Source organism: Canis aureus, chromosome 5 (genome assembly GCF_053574225.1).
Source record: "Canis aureus isolate CA01 chromosome 5, VMU_Caureus_v.1.0, whole genome shotgun sequence".
NCBI classification, from domain to species: Eukaryota; Metazoa; Chordata; class Mammalia; order Carnivora; family Canidae; genus Canis; species Canis aureus.
The window spans coordinates 20,354,788-20,379,904 of NC_135615.1; the positions used below are offsets into that span (position 1 = coordinate 20,354,788).

Consider the following 25,117-nt stretch of genomic DNA (forward strand, 5'->3'; position numbering starts at 1 on the left):
AACTTAAAAGGAGTGAAGTTTACTTAAAATGACCAAATTAAGAGTGATACCTCAAGCCTAAGTAAGTTCAATTTATCAAGTTAACCTAAACTTGATTTTTGGGGCGAATTCACCAACAGGGCCAAAAAATTATTTCACTAAAACATATATTCTCACAAATTTAGAGAATTGTTTAGATTGTATCAAATAACACAGCAAAAGAGTTTTCCAAAGATTTATTGAAGCAGAAACAAGTTGGTCAGATACTTGTTGGAAAAAAGCAGTTTTAATGGTATTCAAAAATACTTTTTAAAAAGTATTCTAGCACAAGTTTTCTTCGTAAACTAGATTATGTTGTAAACTTTCTCCTAAATCTTTTAAGAGTGTTGGTTCTTAAGAACTAGAGGTTACTCCTAATTCCAAATCTATCTTGCGCTCCTGAAAAACTGCAGAAAGGCACTTGAAAGCTGTTTCTTTAAGATACGAATTTCTTTTTTTTTTTTATTCTTGCTGGTAGTAATTGCTGCACCGAATCTGGGCAAGCTTCACTCAAGGTCATCATGATGCTGAGAAGTTTCGTTGATAACCTGGTTAAAAAAAAATTCGAATCAAGTATCATACCTGTGGAAGATCAGATTACCCCATAAAGCATGACAAAGGAAAATCCTACTAAGTAGGTATAATTTATTGTGAAAATAGGTACATGAAGCTGTTTGTGCACAGCAAAGGTCACAGCTAGAAGAGACAGATACATGTGTAAACTGCTCTTCTACATGCAAAATAAATATCCAATGGAATGTCAGGACTTAAAAAAGGAAAATTTAAAATTGTTTATGAAGGATGCTGTAATAATCCTATGCAACAAAGTTTAAAAGCCATGAAAATATACTAAAATATATAGCTGAGTACATTTTAAGTGTATGTGCAAGGCAAGATTCCATGAAAATTACAATTCATTTTGGCTATTTCTTTCCTGGCATAGAGAGGTAATGAGAAACTAATTGATCGTACTGCATATCCCTGCACTATGTCCAAGAGCCTAGGAGTATTTAGGTGGCAGCCAGTGGGACAGGCTGTATGTCCAAGATCAAACCATTCCTGATACCGAGGTAGTCTAATGAAGTTCGCTCATGGAGCGAGTCTAGGAAGTAACTTAAAGAAGCTATACTCCCATCTTAAATTAAGGAGCATAGAAAAAAATCACTTATTGTGGACTGCAGATAGATCACTATCTCACCTTCATATGTAGGAGCCAAATAGTTGGCTGTGTGTTGTGCCAGAAGAGGCCTGTTCTCTTTTTAGGGGTCACGAGTGAAACTACTACCTCCTGAATCAGCCAGGTGTTATCTGAGATAGTGACTTAGGGATTCCCAAGGATATCCACGTCCGCCTGAGATTACACTGGTTTTGACGGAAAGATACCCACCTGTCCATCCCTAGTTTCAACCGTCTTAATCAGAAGCGTTCTTTTTGAGTGAGTGTCAACCAGAGGGAGTGAATCCAGGTTGGTTTCTGAATAAAGAAATTAGTAAAAGTGAAATTTAAAAAAAGACAAGTGACTATTTTGCCCAAGAAATTAGGAACACCAATCGTGATGTTCATGATTATCCAAAGTGCTCCTCCCAACACAATTCTCAAGACTTAAGACCTATTTGAAAGCCCAATGTCTGATAACATGGTAACCTTAGGGTGGACTATTCCAGCATCCACTCCAAAGGAAGAAGTCAAATGGAATTGAAATTTAACTGGCAGCATAGATTGTAAGACAGTACTTGGTTCTAAAAATTACGGGTATGTTATAGGAGTGTATCTTGTGTGGCATTTTCAAGCAGCATTTAACAAATTAGTGTTTTATCATAAATAGAGTAGTTACAAGCTGCTGAAATCTTCCCCCCAGGGAGATGAAATGCTTACCCCTCAGGTTCAGGGAAGAAAAGTTTGGAAGAGGCAGAGCAATCCTATAAAGAGATAAAGAAAACTGGTAAAAATTTTTGGAAAACAACTCAAACAAGAATGTTTATTCTTGTCATTCATTAAGTGAGGGATTTGCTTAGGACAGGTATTTACCTGTGACAGGTCTCATGAACACATTTAAAATCTTTTTTTAAAAAAGATTTTATTTATTTATTCATGAGAGACAGAGAGAGAGGCAGAGACACAGGCAGAGGGAGAAGCAGGCTCCATGATCCCAGGACTCCAGGATCACACCCTGGGCTGAAGGCGGCGCTAAACCGCGGAGCCACCGGGACTGCCCTAAAATCTTTTACTTTGAGCGTTTTCTCCAAGCACTGCAGAGTGGGAAAAGTGCTGGTGCTCACAGAGTTGTGAGTTCAAATCCCAGCTCTACCACTGATTAACACGGACGAGGGCAAGTTACTAAATCTCCCAACCTAAGATTCCATATTTATAAAAAATGGTACGTAACTACCTTGAAGAAATGTTCTGGGGACGGAAAGAATGTATGTAGAGGGAGTGGCATAATTCCTAACAAATGGCACCGACGGATTCCTGTGCCTAAACCCTTCGGTCACTGCTCTCACCTGCTCTCCTCGCCTTCCAGCAGCTTCCTGTAGGTGGCAATCTCAATGTCGAGAGCCATCTTAACATTCAGCAGGTCCTGGTACTCCCGAAGGTGACGAGCCATTTCTTCCTTCATGTTCTGAATCTCATCCTGCAGGCGGCCAATAGTGTCTTGGTAGTTAGCAGCTTCGACGGCAAAGTTCTCTTCCATTTCACGCATCTGGCGTTCCAGAGACTCATTCTGCAGGAATGAGAAAGGCTCCCGATGTTACTTCCCAGAAAAACCCCAGCTCCTCCCTGAACCATTTATGGACCTTTCGCAATATGTTCCCTTAGTGCCAAAAATTGGTGAGCACGCCAATTTCAAGCGAAGAAAACAAGTATCAAGTGTTAGATGCAACAGTGTATGTGTTCCCTAAAACCTTCACATCTCAAAGTGCCTTTTGCATCTGTCTGCACAACTCATTTCCTTTGGATCGAAACACACACTTTTCTTCATTTGAAGTTTTATTCAGAGAGCACCAATCACTTGATCAATGTGAGTGACACAAGCTGGTTACATCCCCTCTTTTCTTGGGGTCTGATACTCACAGTCCCTTTGAGTGCATCCACTTCGCAGGTGAGGGACTGCACCTGTCTCCGGTACTCATTTGACTCCTGCTTCGCCTGGCGCAGGGCATCATTGTTCCGGTTAGCAGCCTCAGAGAGGTCGGCAAACTGTCAGAAAGGAATTAAAAAAATTGTAGACCACCCAATGGACTTGGTCACAGATTTTCTTTGATTCAACCTTCCCTGGAAAAACGGGAAAGCTTAAAGCTTAAAGATGGTAAGCAAACACGGCACATAACCCAAACCAAATTCTGTATTTTCAGTTCAAGTCTCCACATCCTTCAGAATATCTCTACATTTCTGTTCTGAAAAAGCAAAGGAAGAGCGGTGGAATGCTGACGTTGCTATTTTCTAGTAGAGATTTGATGTATTACTGGCATTCAAGAAGGGTGGAGGTCACAGGTGCGGTATTGGGATTTACACTGAAGTACGGTTAAGTGGGGGTGGTGGAAAGAAGGTGTGAGTGATAGGAAGGCTGCAGCAACAAATAAGACTTGAACAAGAAGTTCAAGAAGTTCAAACCAACTTTCTGATAGAAGCTAGAGGGGATGTAGGGATAAAGGCAGATGCAAGTGTTTGCAGAACAAAATGCTCTTCTTCTGTTCAGGTTACACTGATTGGTGTCATACCTTGGACTTGTACCATTCCTCGGCCTCCTGAAGGTTCTTGGCAGCCACGCTTTCATATTGCTGGCGTACATCACGCAGGGCAGCCGTGAGGTCAGGCTTGGAAACATCCATATCGATTTGGACATGCTGGTCCTGAATCTGGGCCTGCAGCTCCTGGATTTCCTGAAGAAGGAACAAACAGAAGGTCAGCCATGCCAAGTATGGAGCAACTTCCCCTGCATTCATCCACTAGAAGTGGCTCTACTTGCCTCATCATGTAGTTTCTTCAAAAAGGCAATCTCTTCTTGCAAGGATTCCACTTTCCGCTCAAGGTCAAGACGTGCCAAAGAAGCATTGTCAACATCCTAGTTTGAGAAAAGACAGGGTTTATTGGAGGATATGCTAAAGCCGATGGCTTATCTCATTTATTCACTTTAAATGAACCATATGAGCTCAGTCTCTTTACCATGAAAAGTAAAGTTGTTGACAAATTTTATGACTTTTACGTGTCTATAAATCACCCACAACTGTAATATAGATCTCTTAATAAATTTGAATTGTGACCCACTGTATTCAGATGGTTAATAAGCAATCTGAAAATAAATAAATGTTAAACTGCACATGGCAAACTGCACTTAATCAATCATTACTGAATCTACATTATACTAGTGAAGCTTTTCATTATTTTTAAAATTTCAATTCCAGTATATCGAACATACAGCACTAGATTTCAGGTGTACGATACAGCGATAGAACAATACTGTCCAATACTCCATGTACGTCACATTAAGTGCACTCTTAATTCCCATCTCCTATTTCACCCCTCCCCTCCGACTTCCTCTGGTGACCATCAGTTTTTGTTCTCTATAGCTAAGAATTTGTTCTGATTTGTCTTTTTTCTTTGAGCATTTGTTTTGTTTCTTTCTTAAATTCCACACGAGTGAAATCATATGGTATTTGTCTTTCCCTGACTGATTTTATTATTCCTTAAAACCTAGAAAAATCAGTGTCACCACATTTTTAAGGTTTCTTTTTTTATATAATGTCACGAAATAATGTGATGATAAGATGGGAGTTGATCAGATTTCACTTCCCGGACACCTGAGTGTGTGCAGAACAGAAATTTGTGTTTCAAAAGCTTCAGTGTATACCTGAGCTCTTTTTACCTCTATTCAAATGTTTTTTTTTCCCCTTAATTAGGCTCCATGCTGGGTGGAGTTCGAGATGGGGCCTGCATTCAGGACGCTGAACTCAAGACCTGAGCTGAGATCAAGAGCTTAACCGACTGAGCCACCCAGACGCCCCTATATTCCAACCTCCTGAAATATATCCTTAGAATGCAAAGCAGGTATGTAGTCATCTAGCATTCATGTTACAAGGCTAGATTTATACTCCAGTTCAAAATGTACACTGGCAAAGATGCAGTTCTTTCCTTCTGAAGGAAAAGAAATATAATTCTGCCCTCTATTTTCTTTGCTTCCTTTGGTAGAATTTTCTCTTTAAACTCCCATCTCATCTTGCAAGGGTGTGTCCATCCTCTTCACTTAGCACTTTGCAAAGTCAGTTACTTGTTTCAGAATGACTGGTCAAAATGCATATAATGAAACTATATGCATAATTCTTGCTGCTATGGCTCTCCTGTGTTTCCACCCATTGCAAACTCTTATGTCTCAAAGATTTTATTTCCCCTACAGGAAAGGTTATAAGATTTTTTTATGTCTTATCTTGTATGCAATTGTATGTGATGATAATATAAAAAAAAATCAGGCTTGGGAAAGATTCCTTTTTGCTTGGTAAGCCCTAAAAAAGATGCAAAAGATCATTTACTATAACCTCTACAGAAGGCTCAGTGTGCCATGCTACTTTGTGGATGAGAATATAACAGATTTTCCCTAATCCCCAAAGAGCAGAGCTTTCATTCTAGTAGTTTTATAGTAGCTCACTACTCTGCAGAGAACAACACAGATATGATTATAAATGCTCAGTTACTAGAATGGACCACACGCTGCAGTGTTTAACTTAATTCAGTAAATGTATTTCGGCTTCACAATGTTATTCTAGACTATTCATCTGGGAGCTTATATATCCCTCCCAGTAAGTGTTCAGGAGCATAAAACTGTGCTGGTAAGCTCTTCCTGCTTTTGAATTCCAATTTCAAACTAAAAGTCTTCTAAGTCGGTCTAACTTTGAGACAAATAGTCCTTTACTTAAAAATCCACTCTTCTGCCTTCCAAATAAGGAAAGGCCTTTCAAAATGTGAGCTAGGACTGTCGCTTTAAGAACTTTTCACGTCGCATACTTCACAAGTCTGGGCCAGATATTAGATAACGGATGTTAGCAAATACTTGTGTCCAATTAGAACTGCGCTTACATCATTACATATTCAATCAGAATGTAGCCTGTTGCAAAGCTCCTCTGGGGACACAAAGACTCCTATTATTTCTGTCCCGGGCCACCACACTTGCCAGAATGTCTGTATCTACATTCCATAGTGAAGCCCGTAGAAACCATTAATACCTTTCAGCCCAGGGGACAGATGGCTCCTTTTCACCCTTATGAGATCACAAAATAGCTGTGCCTAGTGACACTTCCATAGAACTTTAATGCCACAATGGAACTTGCGGAGAAGGGGAGGAAACTTGCTGGCTTAAGTCCAGTTAAAGGTAAGTTTCCTCCACTACGTTTATGTTTCCAACTCCAGGGCGGAACTGTGCTTTTGTAAACATTTCCAACTCCAGGGCGGAACTGTGCTTTTGGTGGCCTTGTAAAAAGTCAGCCGCCTTAACCCGAGCAAACCTTAACCTACATCAGACTGTAACTGTTCAGAAAGAGAATGCGTGTTGCAAAAACAAAACGGAAAAAAAAAAAAAGACCTATTTCTCTGGAAAAAGCATCTCGAAACGGAGTAAAAAGTTAAAAGATTTTCTTTGTGTCCTAAGAGAAGGGGCTTCGCTCATTCAAGGGTATTCGCAGAAGCTGCACCTGCGCCCGCTCCGCCGCTAGGGGGCTTTGCGCGCGGACCTGAAGTTTGGCAGAACCTAGACGTGGGTCAAGTAACTTCGGGAACTGCCCCGCGCCCCTCGGGTGCGGTCCGGGGGCTCCCAAGCGGGAAGGGAATCTACAAACCTGTCGGAAAGACTGCAGGGTGCTCTCGGCTTCCTCTCTCTGAAGCATCTCCTCTTGCAACCTGCAACAGCCGCACAGTCACCAAAGGGGAACCAAGAAACTGCCAGGGGCGGGGTGGCCACACCCAACCACCGCGTCGCGGAGACCGGAGCCCCGCGCGGCCAGCCTCCCCGGCGCCCGCCGACTGCGGCTTCCGCAACCACTGCCCTCCGCGGCTTCTGGCCGGACCTCGCGGCCGCGTGCAAGAGCAAGGACGCGCGTCACGCTAACCTGCAGGGCCGCCGCCGCGGGGAACCTCTGCAATCCCTTTGTCTCGCACCCGCCGCTTCCCTCCTCTCCTCCCCCCTCCCTCCAGAAGAGGCCAGGAAACTTTCTAAAACTTTGGGGGGAAATCGCGCTCATCGCTTTTACGGGCCTTCGGCTCCAGACAGCGCGGTAGCTTGAAGCAATCTGTAACCCGAAGCGGGGTGTCCTTGGGCAATGGGGAGGGAGGGTAGAGGGGAAATGCTAACCGCGAGGTCTGCGTGCAGGGCGGGGCGGGCGCGCCACAGCCCCATCACCCGCGCTCCCCCAGGCAGCCACCGCCCCAGCCACATCCCCAAGGGCGTGGCAGCTTCTCGCTGGCGGGGGGTGGGGGGGGCGGGGACCCGGTCTCCAATCCCAACCTCCCGCAGCCCCCACCCTCCCCCCCACGCCCGGGGGCGCCGCCTTACTTCTCCCGCAGCCGCATGATGTCCTCGGCCAGGTTGTCGCGCTCCACCTCGACGCGGGCCTTGTCGTTGGTGAGCTGGTCCACCTGCCGGCGCAGCTCCCGCATCTCCTCCTCGTAGAGGTCCCCCAGGCGCGACTTGCCCTGGCCCTTGAGCTGCTCGAGCTCGGCCAGCAGGATCTTGTTCTGCTGCTCCAGGAAGCGCACCTTGTCGATGTAGTTGGCGAAGCGGTCGTTCAGCTCCTGCAGCTCCACCTTCTCGTTGGTGCGCGTGTTCTTGAACTCGGTGTTGATGGCGTCGGCCAGCGAGAAGTCCACCGAGTCCTGCAGCAGACGCACGCCGGGCACACTGCTCCGCAGGCGCATCGCGGAGGAGCGCGTGGCGTACGCGCCGCCCGGGGACGAGGCGTAGAGGCTGCGGCTGGTGCTGGGGCGCAGCGCGCTGCCCAGGCTGTAGGTGCGGGTGGACGTGGTCACGTAGCTCCGCGTGGAGCTCGGCCGGCTCCCGGTGCCCGGGCCGCCGAACATCCTGCGGTAGGAGGACGAGGACACAGACCTGGTGGACATGGTGCGGAGGGCGGCGGTGGGCTGCGCGGCTGCGGCGGCACGGACCGGCTCGGGGAGGACCGGCGGGCGAGGGCGCGGTGGCTGCGGGCGGCGGGCGCGCTGCTGCGGCTCTGGCGCGGGGACCCGGAGCGACAGTGGCAGAGGACTGGACCCCGCCGAGGGCGCAGTTTTTATAACCCGTTAGGAACCAGGGCCCCCTCCCACTGCCATCCCAGCCGCAGGCCGCGCCAGCCAATGGGGACCCGACGAGGCGCGGGAAGGGGGGCGGGGGCGCCCTCGAGCCTCCCTCCGCGTCCCTCTGCGGCGCGGCCCGGGCCCCGTCCCGTTACTTCTGGGTTGCGCCGGGACTTTCGGGGGCGTTCCTGGGGAGGGCCCGCGCCCTGCTTCGCCCTGGGTGCTGCGGAGGGCGAGGTCGCGCCGTGGTGGGGGCGGTGGGGGGCCCTCCTCGGGATGGCCGGGGGGGCGTGGGGGTCTCGGGCACCGCGGGAGCGTCCTGGGAGTAGGCGGGCGGGTGGGAGGGGCGCCCGGCTGCAGGGCTGCGGTCGGCGAGGGGAGGGGCGGGGCGGGCTGGGGCGGGGTGGGGGGCCCGCGGGCCAGAAGCAGGAAGAGGGGGGAGCGAGGGATCCCGAGGATCGGAAGGCGCCGAGAAAGGAACAAAGAGCGCCTGAGATTGGAGCGCGAGGTGGGGCGCGCCGGGCTCAGGACGCCCCGCCGGGGCCCCGCGCGGCCTGGCGCAGCGCCGGCTCGGCCCGCAGGTCTTCGCAGCCTCCGTCTCGGGGGTTCCCGTCCGGGGACCTAACGGGCCGGGGCGGGCTGTGCAGGGCGCGAGCTCCGGGGAAAGCCCGGGGGAGAGGGGTGGGGTCACTGAGTCACGGGCGTGAGTCACCGAGCCCTGCTGCCCGCCGGCCGCGAGGGCTCCGAGCGGCTCGGGGACCGTTAGACGAGGGGCCTCGGTCTCCCCGGGCCGCGCGCGCACGGTGCGCTCCGAGTTTGCCCTAACTTCGAGCTCGAGCCGGGCCCAGCCCTCGCTGTGCGGTTCGCCTGCGGGGATGCCAGAGCGCCCCTAGGTTCTTTGCAAAGAACTTTCCAAAGCCCGGCTGTGCTCCAAACGTGCAGACTTCCCACCAGCAGGACGCTCCTGCAGACCCCCGGCGGCCCAGACGGGGGTCCCGGGCAGCACGAACGCGCTGGGGGGCGAGGGGGGGCAGGGTTTTCTTGCAAAGTTCCCTCCCTCTCCTCTGGGTTCCTCCCAGTGCCTCCCCCCCCCCCCCCCCGCCACCTCCCATGAAACCACACCCGACTTTTAACACGATCTGAGAGTTCTGGGTGAAAGAGGAAATCAGCGACCATAATTTCAAAATCAAATCGAGCGATCACTGGTTTTTCTGCTACAGTGGAAGTCATTAAAGGTATATAATCCGCCCCAATTAGAGAATTCGTTAGATGTTGCTTTAAAAGGTCCCACTTGATGATGAATGAAAGGCAACCATAGACCTCAAAGGACAGAATGTTTGGGGGAAATAGATTTATGGGTTCGTTTTGGTTCAGGGAGGCACATTGCAGGATTCTGGGGACTTGTCTGGGAAATGTCACAGGTCCTTTTGGCCTGTTCTCCAGAAGAATTAGTGCAATTGGCCTTCCAGTGAGAGAGATAAAACTGTCCACAGAACAAACAGCAAAAAACCCGTCTGGTCTCGGGCACCAGGGAGTGTTCAGATTCCACCACCAGAACCCTTCTAGGTAAATCACTCAACTCAACTCAAGGGCTGTTGTTGCATTATTAGTAAAGGCAGACGAGAGTGCTTACCCCAAAGGGAGATGAAGGGAGGAAAGGTAAGCCAGCCTTATTGTGATGAAGTAGCAATTTAAAAATTATGATGTTGTGTTTTTTTGTTTTTTTTTTGTTTGTTTGTTTGTTTTTTTTAGGAAGACTTATTGAGTACTGGATGGATTAACTCCAAAACCTGGGTAAAAATAGTTAAAATAGTTAAGAGAAAAAGAGGTAACAGCCTTCCCTCTGTTTTTTTTTTTTTTTTTTTTTCTCAGAGTGGTGGGGTGTGTGGGGGAGGTACTGGAGGTTACCTGGCATTTAAGAAAAATAGTTTAGAACCAAATTGAGGGTTTATCCTAGCTTCTTTGTACAGGTCTCCTCTAGGCAATATTTTGTTTACCCCATTTCAGATAGCTCTGGCAAATGGCGCTGCCAAAGTCAAAGACCTTTGCTGCACAGCTCCCCTGCTGTGGCTTTCCTTCATTCTCTCCCATGCTGGGGGACTGTGGGGCACTCCCGGGGGGCATTCCTGGGGCTCTGTGCCCTGGCACACTAGCTCATGCTCCACGTTGCCATCTTGCTCCCTGAGAGCTCTTTATTCAAGCCACTGCTCAGCAAATGTCACCATTGTGAGTGTGCCTGGAATTCGTAGGATGAGAAGAAAGCCATCTCCCATGGAGGGGGGGGGGAGAGAGGATGAACCCCACTCCCACCTAAAGTGCTGATCCCAGGCAATGAGGGGGTGCTGTCAGGGGATGCTTGCTGACTGACTCACCATGGAAAATGAGGGCAAGGCTCTGGTGCGGTGTGGCAATGTGCCCTATTGGTGACCACAGCAAATTCCTCACGGCTCTGGTGACTTCCTCTGGCTTTCCTGATCATCTCAGGGGTATCCCTTCTCCTTTCTAACCAGTTGGCAGTCTGTATTGTCAGGCGGGACTGTGATATGTTCACCTGCTGCCTTAGCTCAGGTGCTATGACAAGATACCATGGACTGTGTGGGTTAACCAACAGACGTTCATCTCTCTCAGTTCTAGAGGCAGGAAGTCCAAGATCAAGGTGCCAGATTCAGTGTCTGATAAGGACCTGTGTTTCTCGTGGGCAGACAGCCACCTTCTTGCTGTATCCTCAGATGGGGGAGGCAGAGCAAACTGTGGTGTCTTCCTTTTCTTGGAAGTACACTAATCCCATAATGGGGGATCCACGGTCAATACCTCATCTAAAGCTAGTTACCACCCAAAGGCTCTGCCTCCATTTATGGAAGCATTGGAGATTAGGGTTCCAATATATGAATTTGGAGCTGGGGTGGGATGGGGCACAAACTTTCCATTCATAGCACTTGCCATATAGTGCACGCACATGCACACACACACACACACACACACACACACAGATTCAGTAGCCAGTGTGTCCTTCCTATTAGAAATTGCCCTAGCTAGGAGTGGACTGTACAGCGTAGAGAACTGGGGGTTACAAAAACACCTTTAACTCCTTCGTGTAGAATGCAAGAGACTTTGGGCAGAATGAACTTCATTTCATTCAGAGATACATGTGCCTAGCACAGCGCCCCAGCCAACGGGCGGTAGTCGTCCGTGTGGGAAATCACTGTGCCTGAACTGACACCTCTGAGTGGCATCACTAATCCTGCTCTGTCTCTGCCTCGCGTTCTTAGTTACCTTTTAGAAGTAAACAGTGTGTAGACATGAGCTTTCTTGGTTTTCATATTTCCTTTTTTGAGTGCTATGAAAATCTATCTCAGAGGAATTTTTAAATGCTGGATTATGAAGCCCCTTCAAACACCGCATGGTGCAGGTTGTGTATGAGTAAGGCCACAGCGGTACAACTTGTAGGCCAGGCATAAACATTACCAAATCTAAAGTCCTAACAGTGATTTTGGAATTTGCAAGCTGTGGTGATGTCAGTTGAATGGGGTGATTTGAGCTGACGGACCAGCCAGCCATGTGCAGAGGAGCTTAGTGGCCTGTGGGGGCTTTAGGAATGCTGGCTGGCAGGAGGCCACAGCAAGAGGACAGCTTCTAGCAGGATCGCCTGGGTGGAATGTGAGAAATGAGAAGGTGGATAAAGTGAGATGTGAGAAACATGGCAATACCTAGAAGACGTGGGAATAAAGAGAATAATAATCTCTCGTATCGTAAGTGCTTTAATGCTTGTGCCTACTGGGTGACAGGAAGTTTGCATGCGTTTTTTAAAAAACATTTTATTTATTTATTCATGAGAGACATACAGAGAGGCAGAGACATAGGCAGAGGGAGAAGCAGGCTCCTGCGGGGAGCCCGATGCTGGACTCGATCCCAGGACCCCCAGATCATGACCTGCGCCGAAGGCAGATGCTCACCCACTGTGCCACCCAAGTGCCCCGGTTTGCATGCATTTTACTTAGTGCTCTCATAGCATCTTGCAAGGCGCATTTAATTGTCCATTTTACAGCTAAGGGGTCTGATATGGGCTAACAATTTGCTCATAGTCTTATGACTAGGGCGGGGGGAGGAAAGGGGCAAGATTTTCAGTTCAGGATTTTCTGACTCTGAATGCACTTTTCTTTCGCCTTCCTTGATGACGAAATTTTGCTTACTATCAACCAATTCAATTCACAAATGTTATTTAGGGCCCTACTGTGTTCCAGGAACTGAAGAGACTGGTTCATTATCGGTTGATGCTGTGAAGGAGCAGACTCTGAATGGACTTGATCATGTTTTATGTTATTCAGAGGATGTAACAGTGATTCATAGTAGATACAAAGGGGGTTTATTTTTTATTTTTTTAAGATTTTATTTATTTACTTGAGAGAGAGAGAGAGAGAGCACACAAGCAGGGGGAGGGGCAGAAGGAAAGAGAGAAGCAGGGTCCCCGCTCTGCAGGGAGCCTGATGCGGGGCTTGGTCCCAGGACCCCAGGATCATGACCTGAGACGAAGGCAGATGCTTAACCAACAGAGCCACTCAGGGATCCCGGGGTTTGGTTTTCACTTCCTCCCTAAATCCTTACTTTGGGAGTTAAACATTTTTACCTAGATTTCTTTCCTCTCTTCAAAGGTATCATCTCCAAAATTGGACGTAGCTCATCTCCTCCTCTAAAAGCTGCCAACCTCAGTGACTTCCCCTCCTAACTTCCCTGTCTGTTCAGAGCAACCAGCGCACTACTATGATTATAAACCTTCATCATCGTGGCCACTTCTTACTCTTAGGTCACTTAGATCCAAGGGCCATCCTGGCGCATCGTTTCCTGTTTCCACTCCTCGATTTTGTTGCCACTCACCCAAGCCATTTTGTGCCTCAGCCCTGCTGTAGTGGAGTTGATGTCCTTCCCCCAGGCTCTCCTCGCCTCCACCAACATGTCTGTCTTTGAGCTACAACCTCTTCTTCTTAATAACTCCATTCTTAAGACTCCCTGAAGATCCAAAGTGAATCATTCATTCTTTCATTAGGATGTAACTTCCATAAAGACAAAAAAGAATGTAAGCTCCATGAGTGCAGGGATTTTTTTTTCCTCTTTTGTTCACTATCCTATATTCAGGTGCCTAGAAAAACCTGGCACATTTGTTGAATGTGTGGATCGATGCATGAGTAATTCATAGAAGAAGGAAGGAAGGGAAGAAGGGAGGGAGGAGGCTAATATTTCTAGTGCTAATATGTTCAAGCTTTGTGCCAGTCACTTTACATAGGACTGCATTTAATCTCTATAGGGCATTATGATCCACAAATTTCATTCACTGGCTCAAAATACATGTATTGACTCTTTACCATATGCCAGGAACTCCTGTAGACACTGGAGGGAGTGAACTCTTGGACTCCTGTAGACACTGGAGGGAGTGAACTCTTGGAATGTAGACCTGAGATGTGTGTGTATATACATTATACAGAGAGACAATACTCAGGTAAAGGAACAAAAGAAGGAATTAAATTTGTAATAAAGATGGTGAAGGAAACAAGTTTCACTGCCAAAGAGGTTGATGCTCATGGCACTCAACAATGGCCTTTGAAAACCAGGCCACATATGCACATCCATCCTTCCCACTGCTCCTCACCAGATAGCAATTTCAGGGAGATCCTAAGCTTTTCTCTGTTCCAGGAATACACCCCATTTCCCTTTTCTCATAGTCCATTCAACAGATAGGTGTCCTCCTTTCCTGTAGTGCCTGCAATGCTTGTTAACTCAGGTAAGGAAGAAAATGTTCCCACCTCTGGGGAGCTCCCAGCCTTGTAAAAAAGATCAGGAACCACAGAAAGAGCTGTACTACAGACCGGAATGTGGCGAGTGCTCTGACAGAGATATGAATGAAATACTAGTGGGTTTAGATGGAAAAATGATCATATCCTCTTGGGGGAGACTAGAAAATATATTTAGAAAAGGTGGTACTCGAGGAATGGGTACAGTTTTTATAGCTTGATAAAGAAAGAAGGTTCAAAACTGATGAAACAGTCTAAGCAAAAATTGCATGGACGGCAGGGTGTGCGGGGGTGGGGGCATTTAGGGAATAGCAGGAATCCCAGTATGGCTGGATTGTGGAGCAGTTGTAGGGAATCCAATGCTAATATGGGATCATGCGTTGGAGGATGAAATGCCAGAGAGAGGAGTTTATACTTACTGTGGTGGGCAGTGGGAATTCACTGCCACTTGTGACTGGGAGAAAGACATGCTTGTGGCTGTTCTTTAGGAAGACTGTTGTGGCATATTGTGGGGGATGGATTGAGGAACTGGATTTGAGGGCTGTTTGCCATAGATCAGGTGAATGGTAAACAGAGCCCGCCCTTGGGGGCTCCAGGGATGGCACAGGGGGATGATTGTTACAGGTTGTGAACTCAGGAGACAAGCAAGTCAAACAAACAGCTCAGAGCTTTCTGGATAGGAACTGAGAGTTTGGATGTGGTGTACAAGGAAGGAAATATTAAGGGAGGAAATTAATTTGAGGTGAAAGGGAATTCATTCAAATCCTCTTACCTGGAAGTATCTTCCCTTCTGTAGTCTACATAGAGTGAAACCTCATGAGGTAGGCGAGGTGTAAGTTGGATCATGCAGTTCTACCTTTTATGGCGCTTCCAGCCCATTCACAGGAATTAATATCAATTGCCTTATGTTGGTCTCATTTTCACAGTTGGTGTAAAATTGGGGACTTCTTCAGTATCTTCTAGAACAGTTTCTAAAGTTCAGAGAAAAAGCTTAAAGATGAATTCCTAGAACTCTCTTTGGAGCTTTTTTGGGGAAAATAAAGCGGATCATAGTTTCCCGGAGAGCTACTAATATTTATAATTTCATCGAAATCTAATGTACAGTGTACGACGACGAAGGAAAGAGAAGGTGATCAGTACGTAGGAGGGGAAAAAAAGATGTTAATTAACATATGGAGGAAAAACCTACTTCAGAAAAATTCAAGTTGATGTTAGACAGATGTGAAACTAGATTTTCAGTATTGGTTTACTGGATGCAAAACAGAAAATGAAACCAGCTCAGGTATAAAAACTAGACCTTATTTGAAAGTGACCTAAATGACACTCAGAGTTTAGTTATTGACCAAGTGAGATTGCCACAAGAAAACAAGCAGGTATTTACTTGTGCCCTATAATGCTTTTACTGATTTTCAGGATAGAGAAGACCATGCTACTGCCAGAAAATTTCTCCAAGGGTATTGACATCCTGGGAATTGACTCTGCCTGTTTTGAGGAGATCCCCTAATTCCTGAGTGGTGCCAGTTCTTTCAGGAGATATTTCAGTAATGGATCTAATGAAAATAATGGCATAATAACACAGTTTTCTTTTAAAGAACTGAAGAAATTTATAAAAATTCTGATTTTTCTTTATGGCAACCTGTAAAGTTGGAATGGAAATACATTGATTATTACATATAGCCATAATATTTTTCCTGTATATTTGGGACAAATAAAAGAGATCTCTCCCACTTATCTCAAAACTGATTTAAAAAAAAACTGATTAATGAATTAACCAATCTTTCAAAAACTGTGGAGATGTTTTAGCTCTGGTATATCATGTTCATTTAGCCAGTGAGAATGATTTTTTTTCAGAACCTTGAATATTACATTTATTTTTGGATATGTGTGATAAACTCAGGATTTATTCCCCACCAAACTTTGACCTTATGTATGCTGCTGACAAAGATCATTATGATCTGTAGAGGTTAGAAATGAAAATGAAAAGACAAAATATCAGAAAAACAATAAACACATAAATCAAAATAACCCAAATGCAAGTGGGAGCAAATATGAGATGGCATAATGATAATACAAGGCAAAAGATTAAGAAAATTCATTAAAATTATGAGAAGTGACTAAGAAAGACTATTTTGAGTTAACTGTAGCAGAATAAGGGGATTGGCAGCCCTCTCCATAATTCTACTGCAGTGATTTCTAAAATACCGAGAAAGATTTTATATTTCTAATTAGCTAAGCACTAGAAATATGCCCTCTAATGTGAATCATATGGTTATATGGAGTCACTACAAAAATATTATGGAACTTGAGCTTAATATAAATTAAATATGTTTCATAAATTATAAAAAATTGTTCTGATACACGACTGTAATGTATTCATCTGTCATCTCCAGAACTTTAGGAGTTTAGACACGTGTGAGCAGAATGCAGTGCAGAGAGATTTGCATGTCAAGATCAGGGTTTTTGTTTTGCTGACTCTGGGTTGGTTTTCACAGTCCACGATTTGTGAGCTCTAAACAATGATAATGGTAACCAGGCATACCATGATATCATTACTAAAATTGGAGTCTGGCCCCCACAGGAAAGCTAATGGTAATCATAATGAGACCTTGCATATATTGAGTGCCTACTGTATGCCCAGTGTTCACGTATTTGCCATGTGTTAACTTACTTAATCCTCACAACACCCCTATTATGCATATGAAGGAACTGAGACACAGATAAGTTAAGTAACTTACTCAAGCTCACGTAGCCAGGGTGTGGCCGATCTGGGATTTGAACCCAGAACTTCCAGCTCCACGTCCCACACTCTAAACTTCACTGTACAGTGGTACCTTACATGTTGTGGTATACTTGTACCACTGTTGGTGACATCCCCAAGTCTCCTTGGCATTCTTATCATGGTATCTGTCTATCTCTTTGAATTGTTTCCCCCGCCCTGTTCTGATGCAGCAATAGGACCCATTTTGATTCAGAGAATTTGGTGCCCTTGATGAATCATCAAGATGCTGGTGGACATTTTTAGGGTTTTTCTGTAGAGATCTCATTTCTTAATTCTGACTCAATCCACCAAGATGATTTGGTAGTGATAGTGTATAACTCCTGCATAAAATGACATGAATGAAAATCCTCAACCACGTTTGCTAGTGGAAAAGAAATGAACCAAATTTTTGGAACACAGAGCCTCTGTAAAGAACATCTTCTCCTCGTTCTCTATTAGTTTGAGTTTTAGGGAGATTTATTAACGTTTAGGGTACTAACCATTCCCCGGGCCAAAAATTATGGGAGAGTTTTGTGATATGAGAGATTCCGTGAGTTATATGACAGCCAAGATTCTCAAGGCCAAACTAAACAGTGTTACTAAGGATACATATAAGCTTACTACCCAGTTAAAAAATCTCTTGGGCAGTAATAATCTCACTGCTTTTGCATATCAGATTCTTCCAAGTAATGCTCATCAGCACCAGCTCTGTTTTAACATAGAACATCCTTCACACATGTACGAGGGCAAGAGTAACAAATATCACAGTCCCGTTGTAGATCCAAGGGGAAAAGAATGCTCAGAAGTGTTAAAAAGCCCAATGAAATCCTAACTTAGTAGTGGCCCAATTACTTAGTAGATTGGATTATTCTGAAGAGAACCAGTGATCCTCTTCAGTCAATGTATTTTGAGTCCTAATGTGTGCCAGGCTCTCAGTTGTGCACTAAGGACAAAGAAATGAAGAAGCACCTTCCTTGCACTCAGAGGGGCAAGCTAATCTACTTTTCTCCTTTGCTAAGTCTTTTTTTTGTCTCTAAGTCTTGTGTCTTCATGACGCCACATCAAGATCTAGTTTAGTAGCTTTCATAATGTACTCCCCACCCCACCGCAAAGTCACAGTGCCTTGGTGACTTTTACTCTGATATTCATGGAAATGTGAAGTCTACTGTTTTGCTCTCCCTGATAAAATATAGCATAATAACTAGTTGCTGGGTTACTGCATAAAACACAGGCCCCAAAATGCAGCCGGGAAGAGCAGTTAGCAATTAAGTAAAGGAAATGACTAGTGGGTTTGAAACTGAACACACGGCCCATGTACTTCTTAGCATAGGAAGGCATCTGGGTTACTTAGGCAACTTTTATCACTAAGGAAGTAGTTTTGGTGACTCATGCTCATACAGAAAGACTTCTTTCAAAATCTGTGTATTTAGTGACCTTACCATTGTGCTTCTGTTTTCCTTTTTCTTTGGACTGGACAGAAAAAGCTACATTTGGATGGCACGAGTTTATCACTTAGTAGCATATTATTCACTGGCTGGCCCATGTTTTGAAATTTAATGGACTCATGGTGATCAGAGTAAAAGGTCAGTAGTTCTTGCACTATATTGCTATATTAAATGTAGAACTAAGCATATTTTCTAAGCAAAAATGTTATATCTTATATTAACATTTCTTGTCAGTTACTTATTATTATTTGATGTGACACTGCTATTGAAAATACTGGTCACACTAAAGTATTTTACACTGTAACCTAAAATGCTTTAGTTTTCCCCAAGGAGAAGAAAAATGGGATTAAAATCTCCATGGAGAGCTGACTGGAGATGATAATAACAGAAATAAAGAAACCCGAAGGAAATTCTTTTGCCAGCTTCTCTCTTCAGATTATCCATCTACCTGCTGGATGTTGGAACAGTATCAATAATTGATATTTTGCTGTGTTAAACAATAGTAGAGAAGTTGTAGAAGAAGGGAGTTAATACAAAGAGTTGTAGGCCAATAATAATGTGTTTGGAGAATTATGGAGGAATTTACTATTGAAAAGGAAACCTGGGAGCCAAGCCCATGTGATTGGGCTTTCGAGGTTGGTTACGGAGGCTCTGGGTTTGCCTAGTAACCTTTGAGATGCCAACTTTTAGTGTGGTCAGCATAGGGCTCACCTGGATCATCTTTATATCTTTTGTTCTAACTCCAGAAAGTCTGTAAGTCTTAAAATTTAACTGTTTTCATTTTGCTTTTAATTTGTCCCTCTTCTGGTTTTAATTTTGTGGCTGGAAAAGCTTGAAAAAGACAATGAGTCATGACAACGATTTTTTTTTTCCCCTCCAGATAGAAGCCTTCAGTGTGAGGCCAGGGCGTGGAGCACCATTTGTGCGATCCATGAGCCTTAGCAGGCTGAGCCCTTTTCTGTGGGCTCCCTTTAAGGGGCTATGGGAGACGTGCTAGCCCAGTAGTTCTCAAAGTGTGGTACCCAGACCAGCAACATTAACATCACCTGGTGTTTGTTGGAAACGCTCTCGGTTCCTACCCCAGATTGACTGAGTCAGAACTCTGGAGCAGAGGCCCAAGAATCTGGTTTTTAATAAGACTTCCAGATGATTCTGAGGAGTGCTGAAGTCTGAGAACCCCTATGCTAGTGAATTATTAGTATCTGTGGCCATGAAGAGTATGAAAAATATAGTGTTTGGAGAGTGGGGACATTTATGAGTCTGTTTATGAGGAAATGAAAAACAGATAGAAAAGAATGTTTTAGCTTTAGAATTCAAAAAATAAAAGGCCTGTAATTTAATTAGGCGGACTGATTCCCTGCAAGAACTTTTGCTTTCTCAGAGAAGGGCGATCCGGATGACTAGGGTCCTGTGAACATTGGCATGGTTCTGAAAGTCTCAAATAATCTCACTTGAGGAAAGGCATGCCTTTCTGTATTAGAACATACATTCAACTCAAGTTTGGAAAATCCTATAAGATTCTAGTGGTTCATTGGCTTCACCAACTCATTTGGACCTTGGGGCCCCCATTTCTGCATCTGAAAACCATATTCGTTGTTACTTGCCACACATGATCTCATCAGAATGAAGTCAGAGATTCAGGATATATGAGGATTTGTGAAGTGATTTGATAACCGAAAAATGTGAAGCCTAAGGATGAAGAATGATTAATACAGATATTGACAGTAAAGAGGGATTTAGGAGGTGATACAAAAATGGGTTGATATTTCAACTTTCCTTTGACATATACTCCCTTTAGTCCTGGCCGTGTCATCTACTAGTTTGCTTTTTTAAAAAGATTTTATTTGTTCATGAGACACACACACACACACACACACACACACATAGAGGCAGAGACACAGGCAGAGGGAGAAGCAGGTTCCCCACGGCGAGGCTGATGCAGGATTCAGGATCCTAGGACCCTGGGATCATGACCTGAGCCGAAGGCAGATGCTCAACCACTGAATCCCCCAGGCACCCCATCTATTAGTTTTTTATGTGAAGTCAATCACGGTTTTTCAAAGCTTTTCATCTTAGTTTCCTCAACAAAAATGCAGCATTAATGATACCTACTCAGGATTGCTATGAGAATAAAATTAGATTAAAATATGAAAATGCAGGGCAGCCCCCGTGGCCCAGCGGTTTAGTGCCACCTTCAGCCCAAGGCGTGATCCTGGAGACCCAGGATCGAGTCCCACGTCGGGCTCCCTGCATGGAGCCTGCTTCTCCCTCGCCTGTGTCTCTGCCTCTCTTTATCTGTTATGAATAAATAAATAAATAAAATCTTTAAAAAAATATGAAAATGCAGCTTATCAAAGTCAAAGATTACACATTTCGGATATTGTTGTTAGGATTGTTGTTATTTTATGTCTTTGTTGAGGAAGCTTCGTGATTGTTGACATAATGACATCCAGGACTTCAGAATAAGTGTGTATGTCAGCAGATTTTATGATTACAAAAAATAGCTATGTTTACTTTTCTACTAATTCTCATCTGGTGGAATGTTTTCATTTTGTCATAAAATGAGGGAGATGTACATATGTTTTATTAAAGAAAGCAAGCCTGATGTTTTTTGTCCTTTGAACTGAGAGGCTACATTTCACTCATTCTTTTGGGGAAAGATGACAGATTCTGGAGTCAGGCTGCCCTGGGTAATTCCCAAATTATGAATAAGCCTCAGTTTCCTTATATATAAAAACGAGGTATTAAGAATATAGAGGTATATGAAGACGAAGTGAGAAATGTATATAAAATAGATAGTAGTGGGGCACCAGGGTAAGCACTCAAAAATAATATGGTTTGCTAGTGTTGTTATCATTACTTTTTAAAAAGATTTTATTTATGTATTCATGAGAGACACACACAGAGAGAGAAGCAGAGACAGAGGCAGAGGGAGAAGCGGGCTCCATGAAGGGATCCTGATATGGGACTCGATCCCGGGACCCCGGGATCATGCCCTGAGCTGAAGGCAGACGCTCAACCACTGAGCCACCCAAGCACCCCTGTTGTTAACATTATTAAAGCATAGCATGAAGAAGGGCAATGTTTCTGAAAAGTCAAGGGCAATATAGAGAAAATAAAACGACAAGGGGGCAGCTTATGAAATGGCCTGATAATTTTGCAAATTAAAATTCAGCAGGTCCCATGACTTTCCTGGTCACTCTCATTAAATCAAACAAACAATTCTCTGATTGTTTTTAATAGAGAGAATTAATTGTAGTGATTTATAATCTGCATGTCTACCTAGTCAAAGTTTCAATCTTGCTTAAAGGTACACGTCTTCCCTCTCTAGGCTTGAGTGTGCTGGATGCAAGGAAATGGGTGTGCTAGATCTCTCTTTACTAAGTGTTTCTCCTCCCCCTTTCCCACCTTGCTAACAGGTCTCTTGCTGCTTCAGGGTTAGAGCTCATTGAGAAGAGATGAGAAAGATAAAAACTTCTTTCTTGACAAGTACTGTTGTGATCTAGAGCTTACATTTCTCCATTTGGCATATGCTTAAAACTGGCCCCTTTTTCTAAGCAGGTGCATCTTTGGAGACTTATCACCATTGGGATGTCTCTCTCAAAGAGCCCTTAGCATGCAGAAATGCAGTTGTATTTGGTCTTCCACAGCCCCTAGAAGTCATTCAGAAGTATACTCTTTGCTTCTTTTTGCTAGAAGTATACTCTATACTTCATTCCAGGGGCTCATCCTCCCACAGAATCTAAAACAGTGAGCTGGCTCCCCGTGGGGAGCCTGCTTCTCTCTCTTACTATATCTCTGCCTCTCTCGAATAAATAAATAGAATCCTTAAAAAATAATACAATCATTATTCTGCACATGATAGCCAGATACAAAAGGTTATATATTGTGTGATTCCATTCATATGAATATTCAAAATAAGCCAGCCCATAAAATCAGAAAGTAGATTTGTGGTTGCCAGGGTTTGGGGGCAGGTGGGAGTGAGGAGTGAATGGGTATAAGATTTCCTTAAAAAAAAAAAAAAAAAGATTTCCTTTAGAACTCATGAAAAAAAAAAAAAGAACTCATGAAAATGTTTTGTTAAGAAGGTAGAGGTGACGTTTTCACAATACTGCAGATTTACTTAATGCCAGTGAGTGGTACTCTTTTTCAAAAAATATTTTATTTATTTACTTATGAGGGACACACAGGGAGAGAGAGAGGCAGAGACATGGGCAGAGGGAGACGGAGGCTCCCTGCGGTGAAGGTGATGTGGGACTCGATTCTGGGACTGGGATCATGGCCTGAGCCGAAGGCAGACGCTCAACTGCTGAGCCACCCAGACGTCCCTGTTATGTGAATTTCAATTCAATAAAAACAATTCTTAATAAAACAAGAAGAAATCAGAGAGGGAGACAAACCACAAGAGACTCGTAATCATAGGAAACAAACTGAGGGTTGCTGGAGGGAAGTGGGTGGAGGAATGTGGTACCTCGGTGATGGGCATTAAGGGGCGCACATGATGTAATGAGCACTGGGTGTCATATGAGACGTATGAATCACCGATGTCTACTTCGGAAACCAATAATACATTAAATGTCAATTAGTTGAGTTTACATAAAATTTAGAAATAAAGATAATGCTTCTTAGACCACGGTAAAAAAAAATAAAAATAAAAATAAAACAGTGAGCTGGGGCACCTGGGTGGCTCAGTCAGTGAAGCATCTGCCTTGGGCTCAGGTCATGATCCCGGGGTCCTGGGATCAGCCCCCTGTAGTGCTCCCTGCTCAGTGGGGATCCTGCTTCTCCCTCTCCCTCTGCCTGCCACTGCTCCCCTTGCTTGTGTCCTCTCTCTCTGTCACATAAATGAATAAGATATTTAAAAAATAAAAAGTAAAACAGCAAGCTCTCCCTTGTATGGCTCAGATCTGGTCCGAGGGAAATACGTTATCTTCTGGGACTCAGAAGATAGAGGATGGGTTACAGTTTTAAACTCCCAGGATGGTCCTTTGAAGCTGTTTGCGTTGGGCCTGAGAAGAGTAGCAAACAGCTCCATAGACCTGGGGGAAAGGTCAATCCACATAGCACACTGGCAACTTTCACCAAAAAACTTTCCTCTTCTGGGTGCCTGAGTGGCTCAGTTGGTTAAGCGTCCATCGCTTGGTTTCAATTCAGGTCATGATCTCAAGGTCATGAGATGGAGCCCCGCGTTGGGCTCCCCACTCAGTGGGGAGCCTGCTTCCTCTCTCCCTCTACCCCTCCTCATCTAGTGCTCTTGAAAGTGATTGTGCTTTCTCTCTATATAAAATAAAACAAATCTTTAAAAAAAGAGAAACTTTCCTCGTCTGTAATCTCCAACTCTTTTATGCCTTCAACATGGGTAGATAGATGGTTGTTGGAGTTATATAACTCTTTCTGGAAGTTTGCCTTTGAAAACTTTGCATTATATTTGCATTCACTTTGGAATGTGATTTCTACAGTTTGCTACTTTACTTGAAACTTATTCCTATCAAAGTTAAAAGGGGGAAGGATCACTTTGGGAATGCCCTGACCTCTCAGACCATCATCCCAAAGTTGCTGGCACTGCCAGGAAAAAACATGGTTTGTCCATGCTGGAGGGTCAACGTTTGACCCTCATGAATGGCCAAATCCCAAAGTAATCCCAAAGTAAAGCTTTCAATGTGAGCGATTTTTTAAAAATCTTTTTTTTAAAAGATTTATTTATTTATTTATTCATGAGAATACACAGAGAGGAGAGAGAGAGAGAGAGAGAGAGAGAGAGAGAGGCAGAGACACAGGCAAAGGGAGAAGCAGGCTCCATGTAGAGAGCCTGATGTGGGACTTGATCCCAGGCCTCCAGGATCACACCCTGAGCTGAAGGCGGCGCTAAACCGCTGAGCCACCCGGGGTGCCCAGATTTTTTTTTTTTTTAAGATGTTCATATTTAGTCTTTTTCTCATTGGCCGCCTTTTTTTTTTTTTTTTTTTTTTTTAAAGTGACTGACTTACATTATTCCTAGCTTACATTGTCAATCTTGGGGCTGACTTAATGTTATTGTTTGGGAGCTAAAATGTGTTCATTATTTATTTCTTTATTTATTTTTAAAGATTTTAAAAATTTATTCCCATGAAATACAGAGAGAGAGGCATACACACAGGCAGAGGGAGAAGCAGGCTCCCTGAAGTTGTGTGGAACATCTAACCTGCTCCTTTTAGGTATCCCTAAAATGTGTTTAACAATGATGTTCAGAGGCACATGGGTGGTTCAGTCAGTTAAGCGTCTGCCTTTGGCTCAGGTCATGATCCCGGGGTTCTGGGATTGAGCCCTGCATCAGGCTCCCTGCTCATGAGGGAGCCTGCTTCTCCCTCCTCTTATGCCCCTTCCCCTGCTCATGCTCTTGAGCTCTCTTTCAAATAAATAAATAAAATAAAATTAAAACTTGATACATGCTTACTATTAATCTGTTAATTCATGTATTTAACACGTTTTTATATATAAGGGACTAGGAACTGTACTTGACATATAGTAAGCAGTATGAAATGAAAGTGGTAGCTGTTATCACCACCATCATCATCATCATTTTGTTTATCATTTTATTTATTTTGTGATTATGTAAGTCCTCCCCTGCTTGTGCTCTCTCTCAAATAAATTAATAAAATCTTTAAAAAAATTTTTTTAAATGGTGTGCAAATTTAGAAAAATGTTAACTTTTATCAGTTGTAATGTGATCCTAAACTCCCACTTATATTTAAGTAAACTCATCTTGAGATAAACAAAATGTTATATATTATGTTTAAATATTATTTTTTATTTCAGACATAATGTTCTCTAGTGTGAAAGCTCATAAATGGATGCATCTG

At 44.2% G+C, this 25,117-nt stretch overlaps 2 protein-coding genes and 1 long non-coding RNA gene across 4 annotated transcripts in view; 1 reads left to right on the forward strand and 2 right to left on the reverse strand.

Moving 5' to 3' along the window:
- Window positions 1–200: 200 nt before the first annotated feature.
- Window positions 201–8,225, reverse strand: VIM (vimentin). Its single transcript, XM_077897054.1, has 9 exons — window positions 7,556–8,225; window positions 6,843–6,903; window positions 3,986–4,081; window positions 3,738–3,899; window positions 3,091–3,216; window positions 2,520–2,740; window positions 1,894–1,937; window positions 1,406–1,491; window positions 201–566 (listed from the first exon to the last, which is right to left on the reverse strand). The coding sequence occupies exons 1-9, from the start codon at window positions 8,116–8,118 to the stop codon at window positions 525–527; spliced, it is 1,401 nt and encodes a 466-aa protein (XP_077753180.1). The 5' UTR covers window positions 8,119–8,225; the 3' UTR covers window positions 201–524.
- Window positions 8,226–12,698: 4,473 nt separating this feature from the next.
- LOC144313789 (uncharacterized) overlaps window positions 12,699–25,117 on the reverse strand; it is a 112,735-nt gene continuing 100,316 nt past the window's right edge. Inside the window, exon 4 of the long non-coding RNA XR_013379412.1 lies at window positions 12,699–15,046. This is a non-coding gene — a long non-coding RNA (uncharacterized LOC144313789). The remainder of the gene's footprint in view (window positions 15,047–25,117) is intronic.
- The window catches only part of TRDMT1 (tRNA aspartic acid methyltransferase 1), a 74,905-nt gene continuing 67,922 nt past the window's right edge, over window positions 18,135–25,117 (forward strand). For both annotated transcript variants that reach the window (XM_077897057.1, XM_077897059.1), the window contains exon 1: window positions 18,135–18,416. The gene's annotated coding sequence lies outside the window, so the exon portion shown is untranslated. The remainder of the gene's footprint in view (window positions 18,417–25,117) is intronic.